The following is a 20,476-nucleotide window of genomic DNA, read 5'->3' on the forward strand; positions in this document are numbered from 1 at the left end:
CCCTCAGAACTTTGATAAAATGTCCAGACCTGAGGAGGAGTTGAGTGATAAGGTAATTTGCCTCTGCTTTAAAAAGGATTTTGACAATGTCTCAGAATATACTGGTGCACAAGTTGTGATGTTGTGTCTGCATGTGTGTGCTCCTAGAGGGGTAAAAAACTAATTGTATGATCTGGCTCAGAGAATAGTGGTTAATAATTCATACAGTACCTGGATGCCAGGACTGTATGCACATGTATGCCATGAGTTGAACACTAGTTTCTTCTGCAGAGCAGAGAATTTCTTTTGTCCACTGCTATTGCAGTGCAAAAATGATACTTGGGGTTAGTGGGATTCTTGAGAAACAATGTGTTGAAAATATTGCAGAATGGGAAATGCAGTTGTAGAGCTACATCTGAATTTAGAAGATCATACATCAGTTCTTTTCTCTCAAGGCTTCCAGCAATATTGTGCAAATTACTTAATTTCTTTGTACTCCCCTCATCTGTGGAAACTTAAGCCAAGCAGCTGAATGATAGGGTAATGGTGGGCAGCTCAGCTTGGAAATAGATTAGGGACTGATCCTTCAAGCGGCTCTGCAGGCTGATCTGAGGGCAGTTTACTATTTGCAGCTACATGGGAGATGTAACTGATTTAGTACAATCTGAAAGGGGAAATTAATGCAGGGCCCAATTTATCACTGCTGATCCATGTTTGGCTGTGACTTGGACGAATTATTGTACAATGAACAGTAGAATGTCACAGTTATTCTACACATAATCGAGCTATAGAATGATGATTAGTAATACTTTACTGTCTTAAATTGCCTTTAGATTAAAGAAAAAGTCCCAGTCGGTGGATATTAGTGGGCCAGGATGCAACCCAGTGGCAGCTGAAGCTCAGACACCCCAGCCCAGCAAACCTTTGCCTGCCACTCAGACAGCGGCTTCCGAGGAGGAACAGGACAACACCACAAACACCCAACGGCGCAACCCGCGGAGGAGCGATTTGAAGAGATATTACACCATTGGTAAGCTCTCATTCACAGAAAAAAATCAAATACACCTGTTACAAAAGCAGGGTCTGGCTGCTTATTGGTGGTTTATTTCTTTGCTTAATTGAGGCTGGTTACTAAGTTTAAAAATGCTCACAGTGAGCAATATGTTATCATATCTTAATGCTGATGTCAAATTGCTCTAAAGAATTAACCTGCTTCATTCACCTGAATTTTTTCTTACTTTTTTTTTTTATACCCCATAAGAAGTACTGAAGAAAGCATAAAAACAATTTTGAGAGGAATGCTTTAGGAAAAGTGTAATTCTTACAATGGATTGCATTGGAATTTCTGCAGAGATTGTTTAGGAGGTTCCTGATTAGAAAGGATTTCCAGTTTGGAGAGGGAGGAGGCATACTGAGTGTGAAGAATTATTTAGGGGACTTATTGATATCTTTCTCTGAATATTTTGGTTTTCTGGATCCTCATCTGGGATGTCAACATCTCCATGAGTCTTCCAAAACCATCTTAGGCATCCTGGAACGTGTTTTGCAGGCTGCTTCCCCATGCATAATTTTGAGATTGTGCTTGACTCCTTTTGGCAGGGTTGGATGGGACCACAGTGGTCTGATCTGGTGTGATCTCCCTGCTCAAGCAGGCTCATCCCAGAGCACATGGCACAGGATTGTGTCCAGATGGCTCTTGAATATCTCCAGTGAGGAAGACTCCACAACCTCTCTGGGCAATCTGTTCAACCTGTGCACGGTCACCTGCACAGTAAAGAAGTTCTTCCTCAGGTTCAGGTGGAACTAACTTTCTGTGCATAAATTTCTACCCATTGCCTCTTGTCTTATTGCTTGGCAATAGTTTGTGAGTTGTTGAATTATTGCAGTATAATGTGATCATTTCTTCTGCTCCAAGGGAACTATTTACATGTCTTTTATTTGCCTAAAGGATAAAGAAAAATGTGTTTCCTTAGACATCTTTCATTGTGTTATGTCTGATCCCTTGAAACTGCTGTCACTGTAAGTTATGTTGCTTTTAAAGAAGGAAACTTCATTAGCAATCTACCCATTTTAATAATGAAGTCTGTGTCTAAAGTGATGAGTGACTATGTGTTTGCATTTTTTGATGCCCAAAAAATTTTGCTCTATGGTGGTTTTTTTCTCCTATTTTCTCCAAATGGAGAAATACATACAGGAATATCAAAGATAAGCCAAGATTGCTTTATACATGAAGCAGGATTTGGAATGTGGGGTGGGTTTCGTAAGAGTGATAACGACAGTAGAAATCTACCACATCATCAAAATGAGTTATAAATCCAATTCAGTATTAAAACATACTATTGCCAATTTGATCATAGTGGAATGTTCTTCTGTGTGCACCCAAAACACAGTCTGCACATGGAGCTACAGATTAAGGTTTGTGTTTATCTACTTGTTAAATTTGACTCACAGCAGCTTCTTTTGGGACTCTTTACACAATCTTTATGTGAGCTCCAATCTGTATGTACTTTGAGTGATCACAAGGTCTGAGCACTAATTTCTCAGGATATAACCTCTATGCCAGAGTAACAGAATGTTGTTCATACATTTGAATAATTTGTTTGGATATTGTGCAGCACTTACTTGACAGACTTGTTGATTGAAAAAGGCCTCTGAAGGTTGTATAGTCTGGTGACCATTTAAAGCAGGACCTCAGCCAACTCCAGACAGAACAGCCAAGGCTTTGTCTTGCTGAGTTTTGACAGTCTCCAGGGGTGGATACTCCACTGCCTCTCTGCCTGTTGTGCTGGAGCATGGACACTGTGTCCATAGACAACAGCAGTCCTGGGCAACTTGCCCATAAACAGATGCTGACGTTAGTGAACAGCAGTTGTAGACCCTAGAGAAGTATGAGGGGAGCAGACCACAGAAAGTGGCCAAACTTGCGTGTTTTTTCCCAATGTCATCTTCCCTTATCCTTGTACAGAGTATTGGGAGAGTCCAGAGCCATTTGGACTGACCCAGTGTGGGAGAGGTGTTGATTTTCTGTTCTTATACGCACAACTTTGTCTATGTGACTTGTCTGAATCACAAAGATTAAGTTGCTAGAGCCACTACTACTGCATAGTGTGTTATGTTTGACTTTTGCTGACAGGCAAATTAGAGACAAGAGTTGCTCTGTATCTTCTCAAATGTTTGATGGCACATGTTCCTGATGCCTGTGAAAATGAATGGTTTAATCTTGGACAGCACAGTACTGACACCAGATGAACACGTTTATGTACTGACTGATTTGTTCCAATATTGAGTCTATGGCTCTGGTAACCTGAAAGAATAATTATCTTCTTAGAGCATATGTTAATTTATGACCTATATCACCCTCTTAAAGAAAAAGAAATTTTCTGTGACTTGACTCAAAAATATTTTCTAATAGTTAAAATCTAATAAAATAATTTGTTACTTTCTGAGGATGAATGCACTCATGGACTCATGTGACACACACAGTGTCACACACTGACACAACAGACCCATACTCTAGAAAACAAAACCCAGACTTCTGTGATGTTTTGTATATGATTGGCTGTTACATAGCATAAACAAGCATGTTGGATACGTTTCTGGCTTAATACAACTATACAGAGGTTTACCTTGTTTTCCCCTTGTTTTCACGTTGTTCTACTAAAAGAAATCTATGCTTAAGATCAATTAAATGGATTAAAAAATATGTTAGAAAATTAATGATCTCAGCTGACTCTTTTGTTTTATTTTAAAATTAGAATTTTGTTACATTAACCTCAGAACAAATTGGCAAATGACAGTGTTTATGGCAGTGAGTAACTGAGCTTGAGCTAACAAGTGCCAAATGTGTTTCGTGTTACTCTCTTGCTCCTTAAGAATTTATTTTAAGTAATTATCATGATGTGTAAAGTACTTTATAGAAATGACAGCTGAGTTCAAATACATAAAAAAAAGTATCACATCTATGTTTAGACATGCATGTAGACAGTTTGTGCTTTAAAATGGAACTGTCAGCATCACATTGCCTATTAAATTAAAACTTACTTCAGGGCCTGGCTGGATTTGTTAATATCTACGCATTTTATTAAATAGCCATGCAACTTACGATTATGTGTGAGAAATGTGTAACCAGTTTTACTTTCTCAATTCATGGGAAGTATTAAAGAACAATTGTTTTAAAAATATGGGGGTTTTTTTTGGATTTGCCTATGCAGGAAGCACTTTAGAGATCTCTCTATAAATCACACCCTGCTTTGCAGATCCAGAGATGTGAGCATTTACCTTGCACGCATATGCTTTGCAGAAGAAATTTTAGCAGCTTGTGTATGCTTGCAGCTACTGTGAGTAGACACAGGCAATTGTCTGAGGTTGTGTTTCTAAAGGTTCTCTAGCATCAGAATATTTTTATTTTTTCTGTGCCACCTTATGTGCACACAGATTTACCCAGACCTTCCAAAACTGATTGAGTAATGAGGAATTCCAAGAGATTTTAAAATTTCATCAGCACTGCTCCTACTTTAGACAGCTAAAAACAAGTTACTTATTTTGCATTTCATCTTTCCCACAGACTGCACTTCAGGTGCTTTCCAAACTTAGTGAGTCTAGTTGCACTTTTTAAAAATGGGGGGAAAAGTAGGTAAGAAAGAGAAGAACTGATAGGAATAGGCAATGGGGAACAAGTTGTGTGCTTGGTTGAAATGAAATAAAAAATGGAGAGTCAGTGAGTGGGATAAATAGCTCTTCCATATGGCAGGCTCAGCAGGCAGGAAGGCTCCAGCACCTTCAGTGCTGAACTGGTGTGAAGAAATTGAGTGGGAACCTCTAGATTAATAAGATGAGTGTAGGAAAAACAGTCTGCATGGTGGGTTGGATGAAGTTTTTTGGAGAACTCTTGAAACAGCACCCAAGACACTTAAAAATAAAAGCCTAAAATTAGACTTTTTAGATGCTTCAGGCACTTAAAAATTCAGGCCACTTATTTCTGAAGTAGTTTTTGTTGAGCAACTCCAAAAGAGAAAAGAAAGGTGCCTGTGTCTTCATCACTCTGGAAAAGGGACTGGAATATTAAACAATGGAACATGATATGGGTAACCTGCATCCAGAGCAGTAAGGATGTATCAGCTTAATGCCCCGTCCAACTAAAAGATACTACAGGCATTCTTAGGCAGCTGCATCACAGCTGTGTTGTTTGTAGGACCCAGCTGAAGGGTTGTAGGACTATACTTCATGGTATGATACCTCAGGATTTACTTTCAGCAATTTATTAAGGTGGATGAAGTGGTTCATGTTACCCTGTAGAGATGTGCATTTGAGTATAGTGATAAATAGACTATAGTGATGTTGCATTTGTATACCCAGCTGGGCAAGCCTGGTGTTTAGTGCTTAGATACCTCTAAGAGGACATAGCCAGTGGATTGTCTACTTAATAACCCTGGTTTTGTAGATATAAAAGGCCTTCTTTTGTTCTAGGTGCCATTAAAATAAAACTGTAGCACTGGTATATAGTAAATACATTATATAAAAATAAGAAGGTTGCATAAAAGTATTTTCTTCATCAGGCAAAAGAATTTTTGAAAAAGGACAATGTTCATACTAAAAAATTTTATAGTACAGTATTGATGGGGAGATGAGGAATGCAGTATATTTTTTTATTTTTATTTTTTCATTTTTTCATTATATCTTTTAGTAAAAGCCTTAATGCAAATGTTGCTGTTCAGGCTCTTGCTAGCAGAAGAGCATTTAATTTAGAGTATGACTGTCAGCTGCCTCTGGAGACATCTTTTGTTGGTACATTCTCTGTCATCAGTGGAAGGTGTTGCTGCTACAACTACACACGCTTAGTAGTTTAGACAGAATGCCTAAGTATGTATATGTGTACATAATATGCAGCATGAGGACACTTGGGAAATACTAAAAAAATTGCCAAAGTTCCCTTCCCTACAGTAGGCCATTTTTAAAAAAAAATATTTCATATTCCACTTGTTAAAAAAAAAAGAAAAAGAAGAAAAAAAGAAACAAGCCCTTTCCTCCTTCATACTCTCTTGCAAATGAGGTCAGTAGAATTCTTAACAGAGAAAATATTTTCTGCTACCTTGACCTTGCTGTATTAGTATTCTGAATTAACTAATATAAAATCAGTGTGGAAGAGAAATGAAGCTTTTGGGATAAGCAAGTCTGAATAAATACATATTAATTGACTAAGTTTCCAAAACAATTATCTAGTAGCTAATAGCAAAGTGATAACTGGGAAAAAACTGATTGTCATGCCGGTTCCTAATATTGCTTAGGAAGATTGTAAGAAACAAAGTTTCAGTGGGTAGTTGCTTTAAATTTAGCTGAGATTAGTTTAGTCATAGAATCACAGAATGGTTTGGGTTGAAAGGGACCTTAAAGTTCATCTAGTTCCAACTCCCTTGCCATGGGCAGAGACATTTTAGACCAGGTTTCTAGAAGCCCCATCCAGCCTGGCCTTGGATACTTCCAGGGACGGTGTGTCCACACCTTCTCTGGGTAATCTGTGCTAATGCCTCACCAACCTCACAGTAAAGAATTCGCTCTAGTATCTAAACCAAGCCTCTTTTAGCTTAAAGCCTTGTCTATCTTTACATGTCCATGCCAAAAATCCCTCTCTATCACTCTTTAGTCTCCCTTCAGGCACTGGGAAGCTGCTGTAAGATTTCCCTCGAGCCTTTTCTTGTCCAGGCTGAACAACCCCAACTCTCCCATCTTGTCTCCATAGGAGAGGTGCTCCAGCCTTGTCATCCTTTTGGTGTCTCTCCTCTGGACTCGCTGCAGCAGGTCCCAGAGCTGGGAGCACAACTCAAGGGAGGGTCTCACAGAGTGGAGTGACAGAATCACCTTTCCTGACCTTCTGGCCACGCTGCTTGTGATGAGGCTCAGGATACATTTGGCTTTCTGGGCTGTGAGCGCACATTGCTGGGGAACCTTGAGCTCCTTGTCAGCCAGCACCCCCAAGGCATTACTAATAATTTAGTACTTCTAAATGTATTGTGAAAAGAAGATGGACAAGTGAAAGAATTTAATGCATAGAAATGAAAGTTATAACTGGTTGCATGAATTATTACTAATGCACAAAGCAGTATAAAAGAGTGCTTATAAAATGAGAATACAATAGAGATGATTTTATGGGGAAACCTAAAACATAATGTTTCTTTTAAGTGATTAATAAATCCATTCTTCTTCTTATGAAAGGAATAACTAGATGAAAAGTGATCAGCTACTATTTAGTAGATACAATTATACCTAATCTTTTTGCTCTGTGCTTTCCAGTGAGTCCGTTTAAGCCATGACTCTTACAATTATTTGGAAACATAAATAAATATCATGTTGTTTAGATATGCAGTAGATTAATTTTCTTTCTGTTTGCATACATTCCATCTTGCTTCCATAAAAATATTGCTCTAAAATATGTCAGAACTATCTGTTTAAATGTGTATTCATACACATTTATTACTAAATTTATATGGTGTCACAGAATCTGCTAATATAAAAATTAATGTGTGATATTAACATCAGTTCAAGTGGTAATTTCATGTCTCAGATTTCTCACCCTGCTTGAACTATTGGAGCTGCTGTGAGAGAGCTAGTCAGACTTTACAGTGAATCTGCTGCTGGACTCAAAACTGGAAAAGGCAAAATTGATCCACCTGAAAATATAAACTTATGACCAAGCTGAGAGTTTTATGGAGTTTACCTCATGGGACTACTCACTATTGTAGTCACTGTTTAAAAACAGAGTTAGGGGGTTGACTCCTACCTTCTGTTAAATAAGCATAAAACTTGTTTGAAAGACAGACATTGTGACTTGTGGTACTCTTATTTCCAGTGTGCAAATCCTTTCCTGCTCTGCAAGATTTTATTTGGGATGCTCTAGAGAGACCCTATTCTTTGTAGAAGACATTATCTGATATTTGGTGTATTTACTGCAGAGATGTTTTCCTGCAGAATACTTCACTTTCTTTCCAAAAAGTGTTCTTATCATTTGGCCATTGAATATATTTGCTTCTACTCTTCTGAATAATTGAAAGTTAGGTAAGTGGTGGAGTTTAATGCAGTAGGTGCTGCAAATTTCAGCTGCATCTTCTCCCTTTTAGAGAAGATCAGATTGGAGATGGAGCTGCCAGCTCTATCTCAGAGGATCCAGATGCTGATCAGACACATTGCAGAGTTTGACTCTGTCCCATTCACTCCACTTATCATTTCTTTATTGAGCACTCGGTACTTTCTGAGAGGCATCATTCTGACTGGCTTCTTTGAAATATTATTTCAGAAACTTTTAGAGAAGGATACCATTTCTCTAGCACCTCATTACCTGTTTGTGAGTGATAAGGAAAGGGAAATAATTTGTGGAATGTGTGGATAATAAGGAAAGTGTCTCTCATAGCAACAGTAACTATGCAAAATTCTTACTCATTCAACCTTTCTGAAGATTTTTATTAGTGATTCAGATCACATAGCTACTCTGGATGAGCAAGCAAACATATATTCATGTCTTTGTTTTTCTCTTTTTTAGTATTTCAAACTTGGAGCCATTACAACCCAGTTTTTAATGTATCCTTCTTTTGTCCTTTACAGATACTCTGCATATCCTTTGAATATAAATGAGTTCTGAGCTATAGAGACAGCATCCAGCAGAAAAGTGATGCTCATTAATGTCTTTTCATCTCAGTATTTCCCTTTTCTTAGCATCTGGTTTTGGTTTTAATCATATAGAATGCTATCATATAATCTGCTGAGTCACTTTGGGCAAGAAATATTTCAGGATTTTCTAATTTTCTTGCTATACATCAGGATAAAGATGAAATATTTTATAGTTCTGTAGGCAAGCTACCCAGCTTGCAAGATCAGCTAATCATGTGTACTCTTGGGATACTAAAATTTGAATCTCTGGGTGAAGAAAAAAAGCCTTATCTGACCCGTGAGCTCTCAGCTGATAGAGGTTGCATCACCCTCAGTCTCCCTCATTGGAGGTTTTCTGTAGAAGAGAAAAATGACTGAAAAAAAAAAGACATGATTTCTAACATAAAGTGCTTTGAGCACCAGTCTTTTGAGTACTGGGAAATAGCAAAGTCTTCCACTTAGCAGTGCAAGAACAAAGAAGGAAAGTACTGATTCAGTGCTGAAATAGCTGGGTGATTTAGTGATAGCAGAGGCAGATAAGACTGAGGCTTTTGAATCTGGAGACATACTTCTGGGAGAACAATTATTACTGGTAGTGGAAAAGAGCTAAGTCAGTGATTTTGGGAAAAATCCTGATCCATAGGAGTTCCTGGGACTCTTTGGAATACGTAGTAAGGATGCTGAAGGAACTGCTGAGGTCATTGTGAGGCTCTCATCATTGGAAGGTTATGGAGATCATGGGAGGCCCATGATTTCTTGGAAAAGGCAAATTCTATAGATCCCTTTATAGAAAGGGCAAGAAGGATTTTCCAGGGCTGTTCCTTAGAGTGTTCAGCTTCTAATGGTCATTGTCTTCCAGAGCAGCCCTATGTCCACGATGGGGCACCATTACCTAGGTCTTTGGACTCCTTCGTGGCTGGAGAAAACTCTGAAGGCAGCAGCCACCAAGATCATCAGGGGCTCTGTGAGGAACAGCTGAGGGAGCTGGAGAAGGGACATGTTGAGGGACACCTTACAGCAGCCTGTCTGCAAGGAGGCTGCCCATGGGACATCTGTAGTCTGCTCTTTGCACTGGTGCAAGGCAGAACAACAACACACAGTCAGCACAGAGACTGAAATATAAGAGGTTTAGACTTCATATAAGGATTTTTTTTTCCCAATGCATGAGAATGTACAAAGAGGTTGTGCTGTCTCTAGAGGTTTTTAAGACCCAACAGTTCTGTCTTCTATAAGTAAAGAGAATTGTAGCACACCAAAGCACCTGGTGTGATTATTCATATTTTATTCATTCTAAAATCAAGTGCACTGTTTTCAGACTTCTTGATTATTCTATATAGCTAAAAAATGCACTAAAATTGATTATAAATATTTGTTCTATTTTATAGTTAAAATAAATTTTAAGGTAGCTGAATTTAATTTTTCTGATTCTCCACTCTCAGAAAAAAAAAAAAAAAATGTTTAAAAGTTCTTAAAATATCATGGAAGATCTCTTGGCTCAAGGCAAGTGTGTGATATTTCTGTTTTAGGGATTGTTTCAGTTCTCTTATATCATGAAAACTATGATTTTGGGATATTAATCAGAAACTGAACTTTATTGATGGTGCCAAATGTTCTCATATGTGTTTTACATGTTCCCTTAAACTTTCTTTAAATCCATAAAAAAAACCTGCAGAGACAAGGGGTGTGGGGGTGGAAAAAGATATTATGGAAAGGATCAAACCACAAATACTGCTGGTAACCTCAGTTTGCAAAGTGCCTTCCTGACCCTTAGAAGCTAACACTGAGATAGTGAATGAAGCCATTGAGTTTCCTTGCACACAGCACATATGGGAGCATGGACTCTGAGATCAAAATCTGATTTTATTTATTGTAGAATAACTACACTGAAACGGAAGTCAGTCTGGATAAAGTGACCAAATCCAGCTGGGCAGTGATGCTGATCCTGAGAGACATGACCTACCTCAGTGTCCACCACCAGTTGGCCTGTGCTGATGGGGTGGGACCGTCTCACTCCTGTTCAAGGAGGTTGTTTTCCTGCGAGAATGATCCAATTCAAAGATCTAATTCAAGACATTTATACTGTGCCAGAACAGACCTTGCCCATTGCCTAATATTTCTGGGTCCTTAACCTGAGGAGCAAATATCTTGCAGCATGCAAAGATATGACTTCAAACAGTAATTTTATTTCTTCTTCCTTTTTAACAATATTTTGCCCTTTCCTGTATTTTTTTTTTATTATTTATCATACTATTTTGCTAGATGTTGCTAGATAAATATTGCTAATTAAAGATGTTGCTAGATAAATAAGAGTAAGATGTGATTTTCAGGAGATGGATCTGAGTTAGGACCACCTCCAGGACAGCTTGCTGTGAAGGTGCTTTTGGATTTTAACAAACTGGCTTGTTGTTTTGCTTCTTTCCATAAAAAAACCATTATGGGAATGGAGTGTTGTCACCAAACCCTGATTTTTATCTTGAACCTGGAAAAACAGCTGGATTTTATCATGGAGTTATTATACTGCTGAACATTCCACAATTACAAAGCATTAGTATTCACATAGCAGTATGCAAAGACTTTACAAGCATAAAATATTCAACATGTACAAAAAATTCTTTTTATAAATTTAGATACTAATTGGCCAGATACATTCATGAAAACTAAATAGTGGCAGCAGCCTGCTATGTTTCCAATGAATTTCATTAATTAATATGCTTGAGAGATTCTTTTATTCTTTTAATTTGTAGAAGATAGAATGACAGCCTCTTTCCTCTGCCAGAGGAAATGTGGCAAGTGTGACCTGTTCTAAGTGTTGTTGACTTGCAGTTTCTCAGGCACATTCGCTATACATTTGTTTAGGAACCTGTGTGACCACTTAGGTATGAAATTAGGTGCTTTTGTCACCTATCTACAGTTTGAATTATGCTTTTCCCTTTACACTTGTATGTAAAACAGTGTTGAGGTTGTCGTTGATAGTTTGCCAAGTTTCTGATGTTCTTGCTCTGAATAAATCTCAGGGAAAATACCTCCTCCCTACAGTCATTTTTTAAAACATAAAGGTACTAGGAAATAAAATGATGATTTGATGAAATTTGCTTAAATTCCATCTACAAACTAGATAACATGTTCTATTTTAAAAAATAGATTCTCATATTAATAAAACACGAGACACTGATTGTTCACAGGTCAAGACTTCCCAATATATCTGCTAGAGTTAGCATCAGTTAGTACTGAGATCTGCCAGGATCTTGGAGAGAAACCATCACCACCAGTGTGAACCCTGAGAAAATGCTGAATGACACCACCGCTGACTCTCAGCTAACAAAAATTCATCTAGTGGTTTGGCCCAAATCAGCTGCAGTAGAAAAAGATAAATCCCTGTGGGATTGCAACTACATTATGCACAGTTGAGATGATTTTGATATTTTTAGTTAGAGTAGAACAGCTTTGTCATGATATCTGACACTGATCTAAATCTGCACTGACTTCTTGTGATTTTCTTAATCAATATTAAATGCACGCATTTCAAACCTGTCAGATAGAAGAAGATAATATACCAAATATAAAATATAAAACATTTCTTATTCAGTGTTTGCTGGAAAACAAACCAAGCCCAAGCAGTTTGGCCTTCCTTAAATACCACATTTCTGTGCTAGGGTTACTAGTGGGACTGTAACTCATCACAAGTAAAAAATATGAGAGTAAAGATAGATAATTTGGAGAGTAAAAGACTCACCTTGAACCCTAGAGCAGGTTCTTTCAAGAGAGGAGAATTTATTTTTCCCTGACAAGGGGGTTCTGAAGGATTGCCTGTTTGAATGAGAATATATCCAATTCACTCGAATGAGAATCTAATCCAAGTGAAATAATATAGTTATAGGAATACCATGTCATTGTTACATGTGATTTTAAATAATCTGCCAGAAAACACATTCTCCAATCAGCCCCATTAATAAAGGTGGATTGGGTTCAACTCAGTGTCTCAGTATTCATTGAATGAGGTTCCTGCATTTGATGGTCTTTTAAAAGCCCCATCTCTTTTTACTGTTTTACTGCCATATACACATCAAATTGATTTTCTTATTTCATCTACCAGAGACAGAAAAAGCATAACTTCATTTTCTTTTAGATAGTTGGTGAATTTCTTATTCAGAGCAACAAATATTTTTCTCTACTCTGCTAAGAACAAGATGCTGCAAGTTCTTTTGAATGAGTTAATTTTTGTGTTTTTCAAGGGGGAGAGTGTGCTAAATGGCAGTTAGGGACAACTTGGAAAAAGGATACTTAATTTCATTTTTTTAACATGAATAGTGAAACTTTCTTACATTGGGAGGGAACAAAAATTCTTTATTACAACTTCAATCTACTTAGCAAAGAAAGGCTGAAAGATGCCTTCATAGGGCTGAAATAAATATGTCTGAGGGATGTATGATTCATCTGAATAAACCATGAGTTATTAAACTCTGCTTGGGTAAAGAAAGAGGTACCAATGATTATACTGGGGACAAGGAATGGCAGCACGATGGACATGAAGAATTGAGTGTCAGTGAATTCAAGAAGAGGGCAGCACAAGGCTAGGTGTGCAAGTAAATGAGAGTGGTGCCCAGGTATTGAAGAGAAGCAGAGCTATCAAAAATAGTCATTTCATAAAAGCACAAGAAGTGATAAGAACATCAGAAAAGCCCTGTCTCATGCCATAATCCAATGTTCTGTTAACAAAATCAGCCTTCCCAGATTTTTGTTCGCTGACAGAGTTCCTATCAATCACATTTGGTATCAAGACTTCTTAATTTTAAAGAACAGGAAGAGAATTTCTAGGTTATGTACCTTATTAGGAAAAATACAAAAATCTCAGTTCTAATATACTGATAAGTACTTTGCTTTTGTTATAGTTTTGTGAGGGGGAAAACATGGGAACATTTAGCATGCTTTAGGTACCCACTGACTTGTAGACTTATACTTGCCCCTCTCCTACTGTCAGGATGACTTACATGTGAATAGGATGTAAAAATAGAGGGGAAAACCTAAATATAATTTCATTTTTAGCTGTTAGAGACTTCAGTGGGATCATGTTTTTCTAACCAATACACATCGTATGTATGAATGCAAAATTATGTATAGTGGTATTTAACCACATACACTGAAGAGGTATCTGTTGCTTATTAGCATAACTGATGTTTCAGTTTTGAATGTTCATCAGCTGCCTGTAAATTAGGATACTATCTGGAAGACAGGAGATGCAGGCTTGGTTGGTTTGGTTTGGGCTTTTTTAGCACAATGAATAGATTATTCTATCTTTGTTAACAAAATAATTTTTGTTAAAAATATTATTTCTACAAACTGGACAGATTGTTGATATTTGCAGTTATTTTTATTTTCTGGGGATTATATTACATGATCTTCATATCTATCTGCTCAGTGAAACAAGTTCCCTTAAAACCATCTGCAGTAATACAACAGCTTTCTTCTGGTGTTTGTCCCACTGAAACCTCCCAGGTCTCCAGTTAGCTTGCTAGTGTGTTGCTTATGAAAGACATATCAGAAATATGAAACTTACATGAAAATTGGTGTTACCCATACCAACACCAGCCTTGAGATGGAGTTTAGATACGTGTTCTTCCCAAACATCAAGCCAACAAATGCCTGTTTTTGGAGACCAGCTATATTTTGCAGTCCAAAACAAAACCCAGGGTCTAGGTCAGTTGGCTCCCTCCATCCCAATGCTTCCTGGGAGGTGCTGTGTGACCCCAGGGTAAATGCAGCACCATGTGCATTCCCAGAGCTGAAGACAGAGATGTAGCAGGTTGTATAACAGTGCCACCAGGTGATAGCATAAAATGTAGGGTTTGCTGCTACAGGAATTTGGTTCAACAATTATTTGCAGATTAGCTCTGTTATAAAGCATGATTTTCCTCCCAAGGCAAATGTTTGGAAATTTCAGACATAACTAACAGGTTTCTGCTGTAAGTTGTATCATAAACATAGTGCATATGTCAGGGGACTTTTACTGATTTATTTTTTTGGGAGGGAGGGAGGGAGGAGGAGGGGAGGAACAGATTGCTTTGGGGGTTCTTTATAATTTTTCTAGGTATCAGGGAGGCGTGTTTTAGTTATGGCAGAAGGATCCATCTCTTTGAATTTGCCTACTTCTAGTGTAGCACAGATGAGAGAAGAATCAGGACAATGTTCTAAGAAATATCAGTCTAATGTTATTTTTGTGGTGCCCCAAAGCATGCAGGATAATTGTTTTAATTGTTACGATGGCAGTTTGAATTTAGGTTATTCTCAGGATGAGAGAATGTTAAGGGTTGAAAAGGACCCTAAAGATCACCTAGTCACAACTCCTACCTCCCACTACTGAGATTGCTCAAGACCTTATCCAACCCCAACACTGTCAGGGATGAGGCATCCACAACCTCCATGGGCAACCTGTTCCTGTACTTCACGACCCTCACAAGCAAGTAATTTCTTCCTAATATCAAAATTTCCCCTCTTTCGATTTGTACCTGTTGCTCCTCACCCTGTCACTTTAGTTCCTGATGAAGAGTCCCTTACAGCTCACCTGTAAGCCCCCTTCAGGTACTGGAAGGTGCTGTGAGGTCTCCACACAACCTTCTCTTCTCCAGGGGATGCAGTCCCAGCTTTCACAGCCTGTCATCTTCGTGGCCCAAGCTGCTCCAACAGTTCCATGTCCCTCTTATGTTGGGAACACCAGAACTGTGTGCAGCACTCCAGGTGTGGTCTCACAAGAGCAGAGGGGCAGAATCACCTCCTTTGACTTGCTGGCCATGCTTCTTTTGATGCAGCCCAGGATTTTGTTGGCTTTTTGGGCTGTGAGGCCATACTGCCAGCTCATGTTGAGGTTTCCATTAACCATCACCCCATAGTCTTCCTTCACAGGGCTGCTCTCAATTACTTCTCTGCCCAATCTGTGGGTGTGCCTGAGATTGAGATTGCTGTGACCCTAGGGTAGAACCTTGCCCTTCATTTTGTTGAACTTCATGGGGTTTGCATGACCTCACTTCTTAAGCCTGTCCAGGTCCCTGTACGGCATCCCTCCCCTCTGGTGTGCTCACCACACCCCACAGCTTGGTGTCACCAGCAGATCCATGCTGTCCACAAAGATGTTGAACAGTTCAGCATTAATTAATGCTGTTTGTAGGCAGATTTGATTTATGTGTGATGATTTTGCTGGAGTAATTTATGTAGAAAAGTATGTAGGAATGTGATTCCATCCTAGTGGGGAAATTAGTATTAACAGCAGAAGGTATTTGCAACTCTGAGGAGTTTTACAGCCAGGTAGTGTCAGTTGTTTGTTAACACTGTAGACATATTAGCACAATAAACCTGTTGTCATGCAGCCTACCATCATAGCAAGAGAAAATTGAATAAACAGAGTCCCTTGCAGTATATTCAGGAAGGACTGATCAAAGTCATACAGTATGATTAAGGATTTAAAATAATTTATTCTTTTGCTGTATTCAAGTTTATTAATAAAAGTAGGGTCTTCAGTTAAAGCGTAGTCAGATTTCATTGCTTGAAGCAAGCTGCCCCCAAAGCATATGCCACTCAAGGAAATGCTATAAGTGGCTAATTTAATATACGGTGGGGAAACCAATGCTTTCAGTTTAATACTCGTATTCCTTCTATCAGAGCTTGTTTTTTCCTTGGGTGCAAGGATATATAAGAAACAGAGAACAAGTCTTCCTGCTCTTGGAAATTACTTTTCTTGCTCAGGTGAGGGAGAGAAGATGATATTTGCCCTTTCCATCCTTTCCCTCCTTTCCTTCCTTTCCTTCCTTTCCTTCCTTCCCTCTCTCACTCACTCTCTTTTTTCTCTTTAAATTCACAGCAAACAGTTAATTCAGAATTAGAGTTTCTTTCTATAAACATTCTAAGTTGTGCTACATGTCTTGAGGTTTATGAGAGACCTTACATGTCATTTTGACACTTCCTGTGATTTTGGAGTGAATCCTTCTTCACTTGAAGAATTTGTATATAAAATAAATACATTGTAAAACTTGCTTTTCATAGTAAACAAAACTTGGGAGAAGGGTACTTTGTAGACACCTGTAATATTTGCTGGTGGGTAGAGGGTTTAAATGTACTTTTTCTTGTATTTAAGTGACCTATAAAGAGAATGTTTTTGGTCTGTTTAGGCCGTAATCCAACAAACTGTTGTTATACTGCTACCATCAATAATACTACAGGAACAGGTTCAGCTCAAACTATTCAATTCAGATGATTTCTGTTCATCATATTATGTTTCATCTTGGCTTTTGTTTCACTGATGCAAGCAGGATTGAGCAATTTGCCACCACCTTTTGGAGCAGAACTCCACCAAAATGGCTGTTGAAATCAAGAAGGCTAATTAATTTCTTTAGAAATCAGGAGTCCTTCTCCCAGTTCTGTAATGCTGTAAATTTTGTATTGAAATATATACAAATTGTTGTTCAAGTGAACTGAACTGCTCACATGGAATTCAAATTCAGTCACTGTTACCACGGGCTAAATTAAATGGGTAGCTCTCATCTGTGTGAGTGCTGATCCCCTTTGTTTTCATATGCTGATAATACCAGCAGGTAAATTAGTTTCTTTGCAAGGCAGATTATTTGCTCTGCTGTCTTATTCCTTGTTCCTGATTCCAGCTCATATTTCTGGCCTGTGAACAACTCTACAAATATGTGAGGCCAGGCTGTCCTAACCAGACAAGTTAAATTTCCTGGTAAAGGGCAGTGCTGGCAGAAGATAGTTCGCACCAACTAGAAATCCTAGCAGAAATCACCAGAGTTGGAAGAAACTTCAACACGTTCAGGGGTTGCAGACATGCTCTGATATAGACCACATTAGTCTCTTCATAATAAATTATGTATGAAAACAGTCAAGTTATTAGTGTTTCTTAATGGCTAGTGATTTAAGAGGTTTTCAAATGCAGCAGATATTTATGTGCTGCCATCATTCAGGGGGAGGAGAGGTTAGTGCATTGCTCATCCCACAGGGAAATTAGCTGTTACCCAGTTAACCACTTCAAAGCATCAATGCCTACAAATCTGATTATCAAATTAGGTTAAATGCCTTCCATTTAGCTCTATAGAATTTATGAATTCAGATAATTTAAAAACAAGTAAGCTTCACAAAACTTGGGAGCAGAGGCAAAAATGTGTAATTCTTTATGTACAATATAAATATAATTTACCCTATTATGTTCAGGGGTGAGTCCTGGATAAAGGTATAAATCTGCACAAGCTGTCAGTGTTCATAAAGTTGACTCTGAGTTTGCTTCATCAAAGCTTTAAGCACAATGTGTCCATCATTTCTGCACAATGCTATTCAGGAGGCTGTAGGGAGAAATTGGCTTCACCTGCATAAAACTGGTGTGTTAGGAATTGCAGTGATTCAAATACAAGTATGGAATTCTGTTGGCAGCAGGAAAGTCTGGCAGCTTCTTACCTTCCAGGCAGGACATGTGTGTGCATAGTGCACCACCCAAGCAGAGGGGTGCGTGGGACAAAAGTTGGTTGTTTGTTCCCCACTTCTTGTCACAACAGACTTGCACCAAAAACAGAACTGTAAATTAGCCCCACTGAGTTCACAGCTTCAATCCAAGAACTGGAATTCCTTTTAAACTTGAATTGCTAACTTAATTGGAATATTTAATTCAGTCTTCTCTAGCTATTTACCACTGTAGTGCCCAAATGATGTTCATATCTGCTTTTGTATCCTACAAATTATGGTGATTTTTAATAAATGGGTGGTTTTTAATAATTGTTTACTTTGTGTGTTGTTTTTTCCTTGAAACAGTTAAACAACACTCAGGAAAGAGTTCAGCCAAACTACTTTGGCTAATTTAGGATTGAAGCTAACTAGGAAAGGAAACTTTTTTGCTGTTTGTAAAGCTAAAATGTTTTCTTCTTGGAGACTGCTCATCTCTGTCTAAACAAAAACATGCAGTGAGAGCACAATGTGGGAATTTCTAATAACTTTGTGAATCAGGATCTGATGACTGAAGTAAAACTTCTTGAGGCACAAAAGGATGTGGAAATTATGTTCTGGTTGGTGCATAAAGTAATCATAGCAGCAAGGGAAATAAACCTCTTCATTCCAGGTCTGTCTTGCACACGGTTGTGCAGCTGTTGTGGTTTCACAACCATCCACCCCAAACCATCTGTAGATATCAGTCCTGTGCCTATGTGTAATCTAATCTAAGGGTTCTTAACTTCTGCTGTGACATTAATGTGGCAGCAAAATACTATTTCAATATATGTGTAGTTCTTCTGTAATAGCTACTGCTGTAGACTGTCAGTATGAAAGCACAACTTGTGAGACATGAGCTCTGTGTATATTGTACAAGTAAATGATGTGATTTTCATTGCAGTGATAACACAAATAGTTGTGTTCATATTTATCTAGAGAGGAGATGTAATGTGGAAAAGTGGCTCATTAAAAAGACAGAAATACTTCTGTATGTTCTGTTCTCAAACCTTGTAAGATTTTAATTAGGAACAAAAACTTACCTCCAAACAATTTATTAATGAACACATAATGAATTAATCACTTCCCTCATCATGCCTCACCATTTTTGAAATGCTGGACACTTACTAAAATTTGATAATGAAGATACCCCAGCATTGTTAAAGCCCATTATTTATTTTTTGAGTTCAAAATTTTGACTGATTTAAGCTAATTATAAGATTATTTTATTAAGCAGTGATAACATCTTTAATGAACACAATGTCTACCCAGTACCTATCTCATTTAGCAGTTTAAGAGGAAGACAAAGTGGTCAAGCTGTTAATTACTCTGACATCTGGGAGCCCCATTAGTAAACCTCCAGTGCTTGGTGCATTACAAACAGGACCAGAGACCCACACTGTCCCTTCTCCAGCCTCTCAGATTTCTCATCTGAGAGGCTGCTGAGGAAGGCATGGAGATAAACAGCACAGAGCAAAGGGTGATTGTGCCCATGGTGTGCTTGAGCTGGTGCTGGGGGAGCTAGAACTCAGCTCAGGAGGCTGGTCTGAAGACACCTGTAGTCCTGCCTGTGGATACTGGAGTTTGTGTATAAAGTGATAAACTGAGCTAAGGGGATCCAGCATGGATGTATAAATGGTATATATGGTATAAATGGTATAAATAGATCCTCTACAGAATTGTGTCTCTTCTGCTCCAGCAACAGTGTTTGCCTCTCTGCACAAAGCTTTGCTGTAGCAGATGAGTTGCCAAATCTGCCTACCTGTGAGCCAAGTGGAAAACATGGAAAACACAGCTCTTTTTCATTTTTGTAGCAAGCTGCATAAGATCTTTAGTTGGTCTGTGAACCATTAGAAAAGCTTTAGCTGATGTTTTTGATGTCCTGAAATTGTAGATGTTCATGATTTCCTAATGTTTGTTCATTATTTATCTAATATTTTTGTGCTTCTCAGAAGGATATTTTCTGTATTTTACGTTTTATTCAGCAGTTTATGTTTTATATGAAGTGATCTTATTGGTGTAGCCAGAGGAATATATATGGAAAATGTTCCAAATCTGTCCTTCTTCATAAAAAGATGAACAGCAACTACCTTACAAACTCATATATTATAACCATGCATTCTCTCAAGAAAAACTCTTTTTCATTCTAAATATTAAAACTGCAGGATGACCTATATAATTTTTCTTCCTGTGTATGTAATAATAACTCAGTGTTATGATATTTTTAATTTACTGAAGCACTTACTTCCTCTTGAGAGGTCAAATTCTTTTCAGTGATTCTGTAGAGAATATAAGCAGCTTCCCAACTGAACACTGAATGTTATATTTAAAAAAAAACAGGAGAGGAAAGGAGAGGAAAGGAGAGGAAAGGAGAGGAAAGGAGAGGAAAGGA

At 38.1% G+C, this 20,476-nt stretch overlaps 1 protein-coding gene across 6 annotated transcripts in view; it reads left to right on the forward strand.

Annotated features, from left to right (window-relative positions):
• Positions 1 to 20,476, forward strand: part of OXR1 (oxidation resistance 1) — a 257,813-nt gene that overhangs the window by 126,827 nt on the left and 110,510 nt on the right. For all 6 annotated transcript variants that reach the window (XM_033512417.1, XM_015617464.3, XM_033512415.1 and 3 more), the window contains exon 3: positions 813 to 1,009. In XM_033512417.1, coding sequence (XP_033368308.1) covers positions 813 to 1,009 — 197 coding nt within the window. The remainder of the gene's footprint in view (positions 1 to 812; positions 1,010 to 20,476) is intronic.

The sequence above is a fragment of the Parus major genome, chromosome 2, assembly GCF_001522545.3.
Source record: "Parus major isolate Abel chromosome 2, Parus_major1.1, whole genome shotgun sequence".
Classification (NCBI taxonomy): domain Eukaryota; kingdom Metazoa; phylum Chordata; class Aves; order Passeriformes; family Paridae; genus Parus; species Parus major.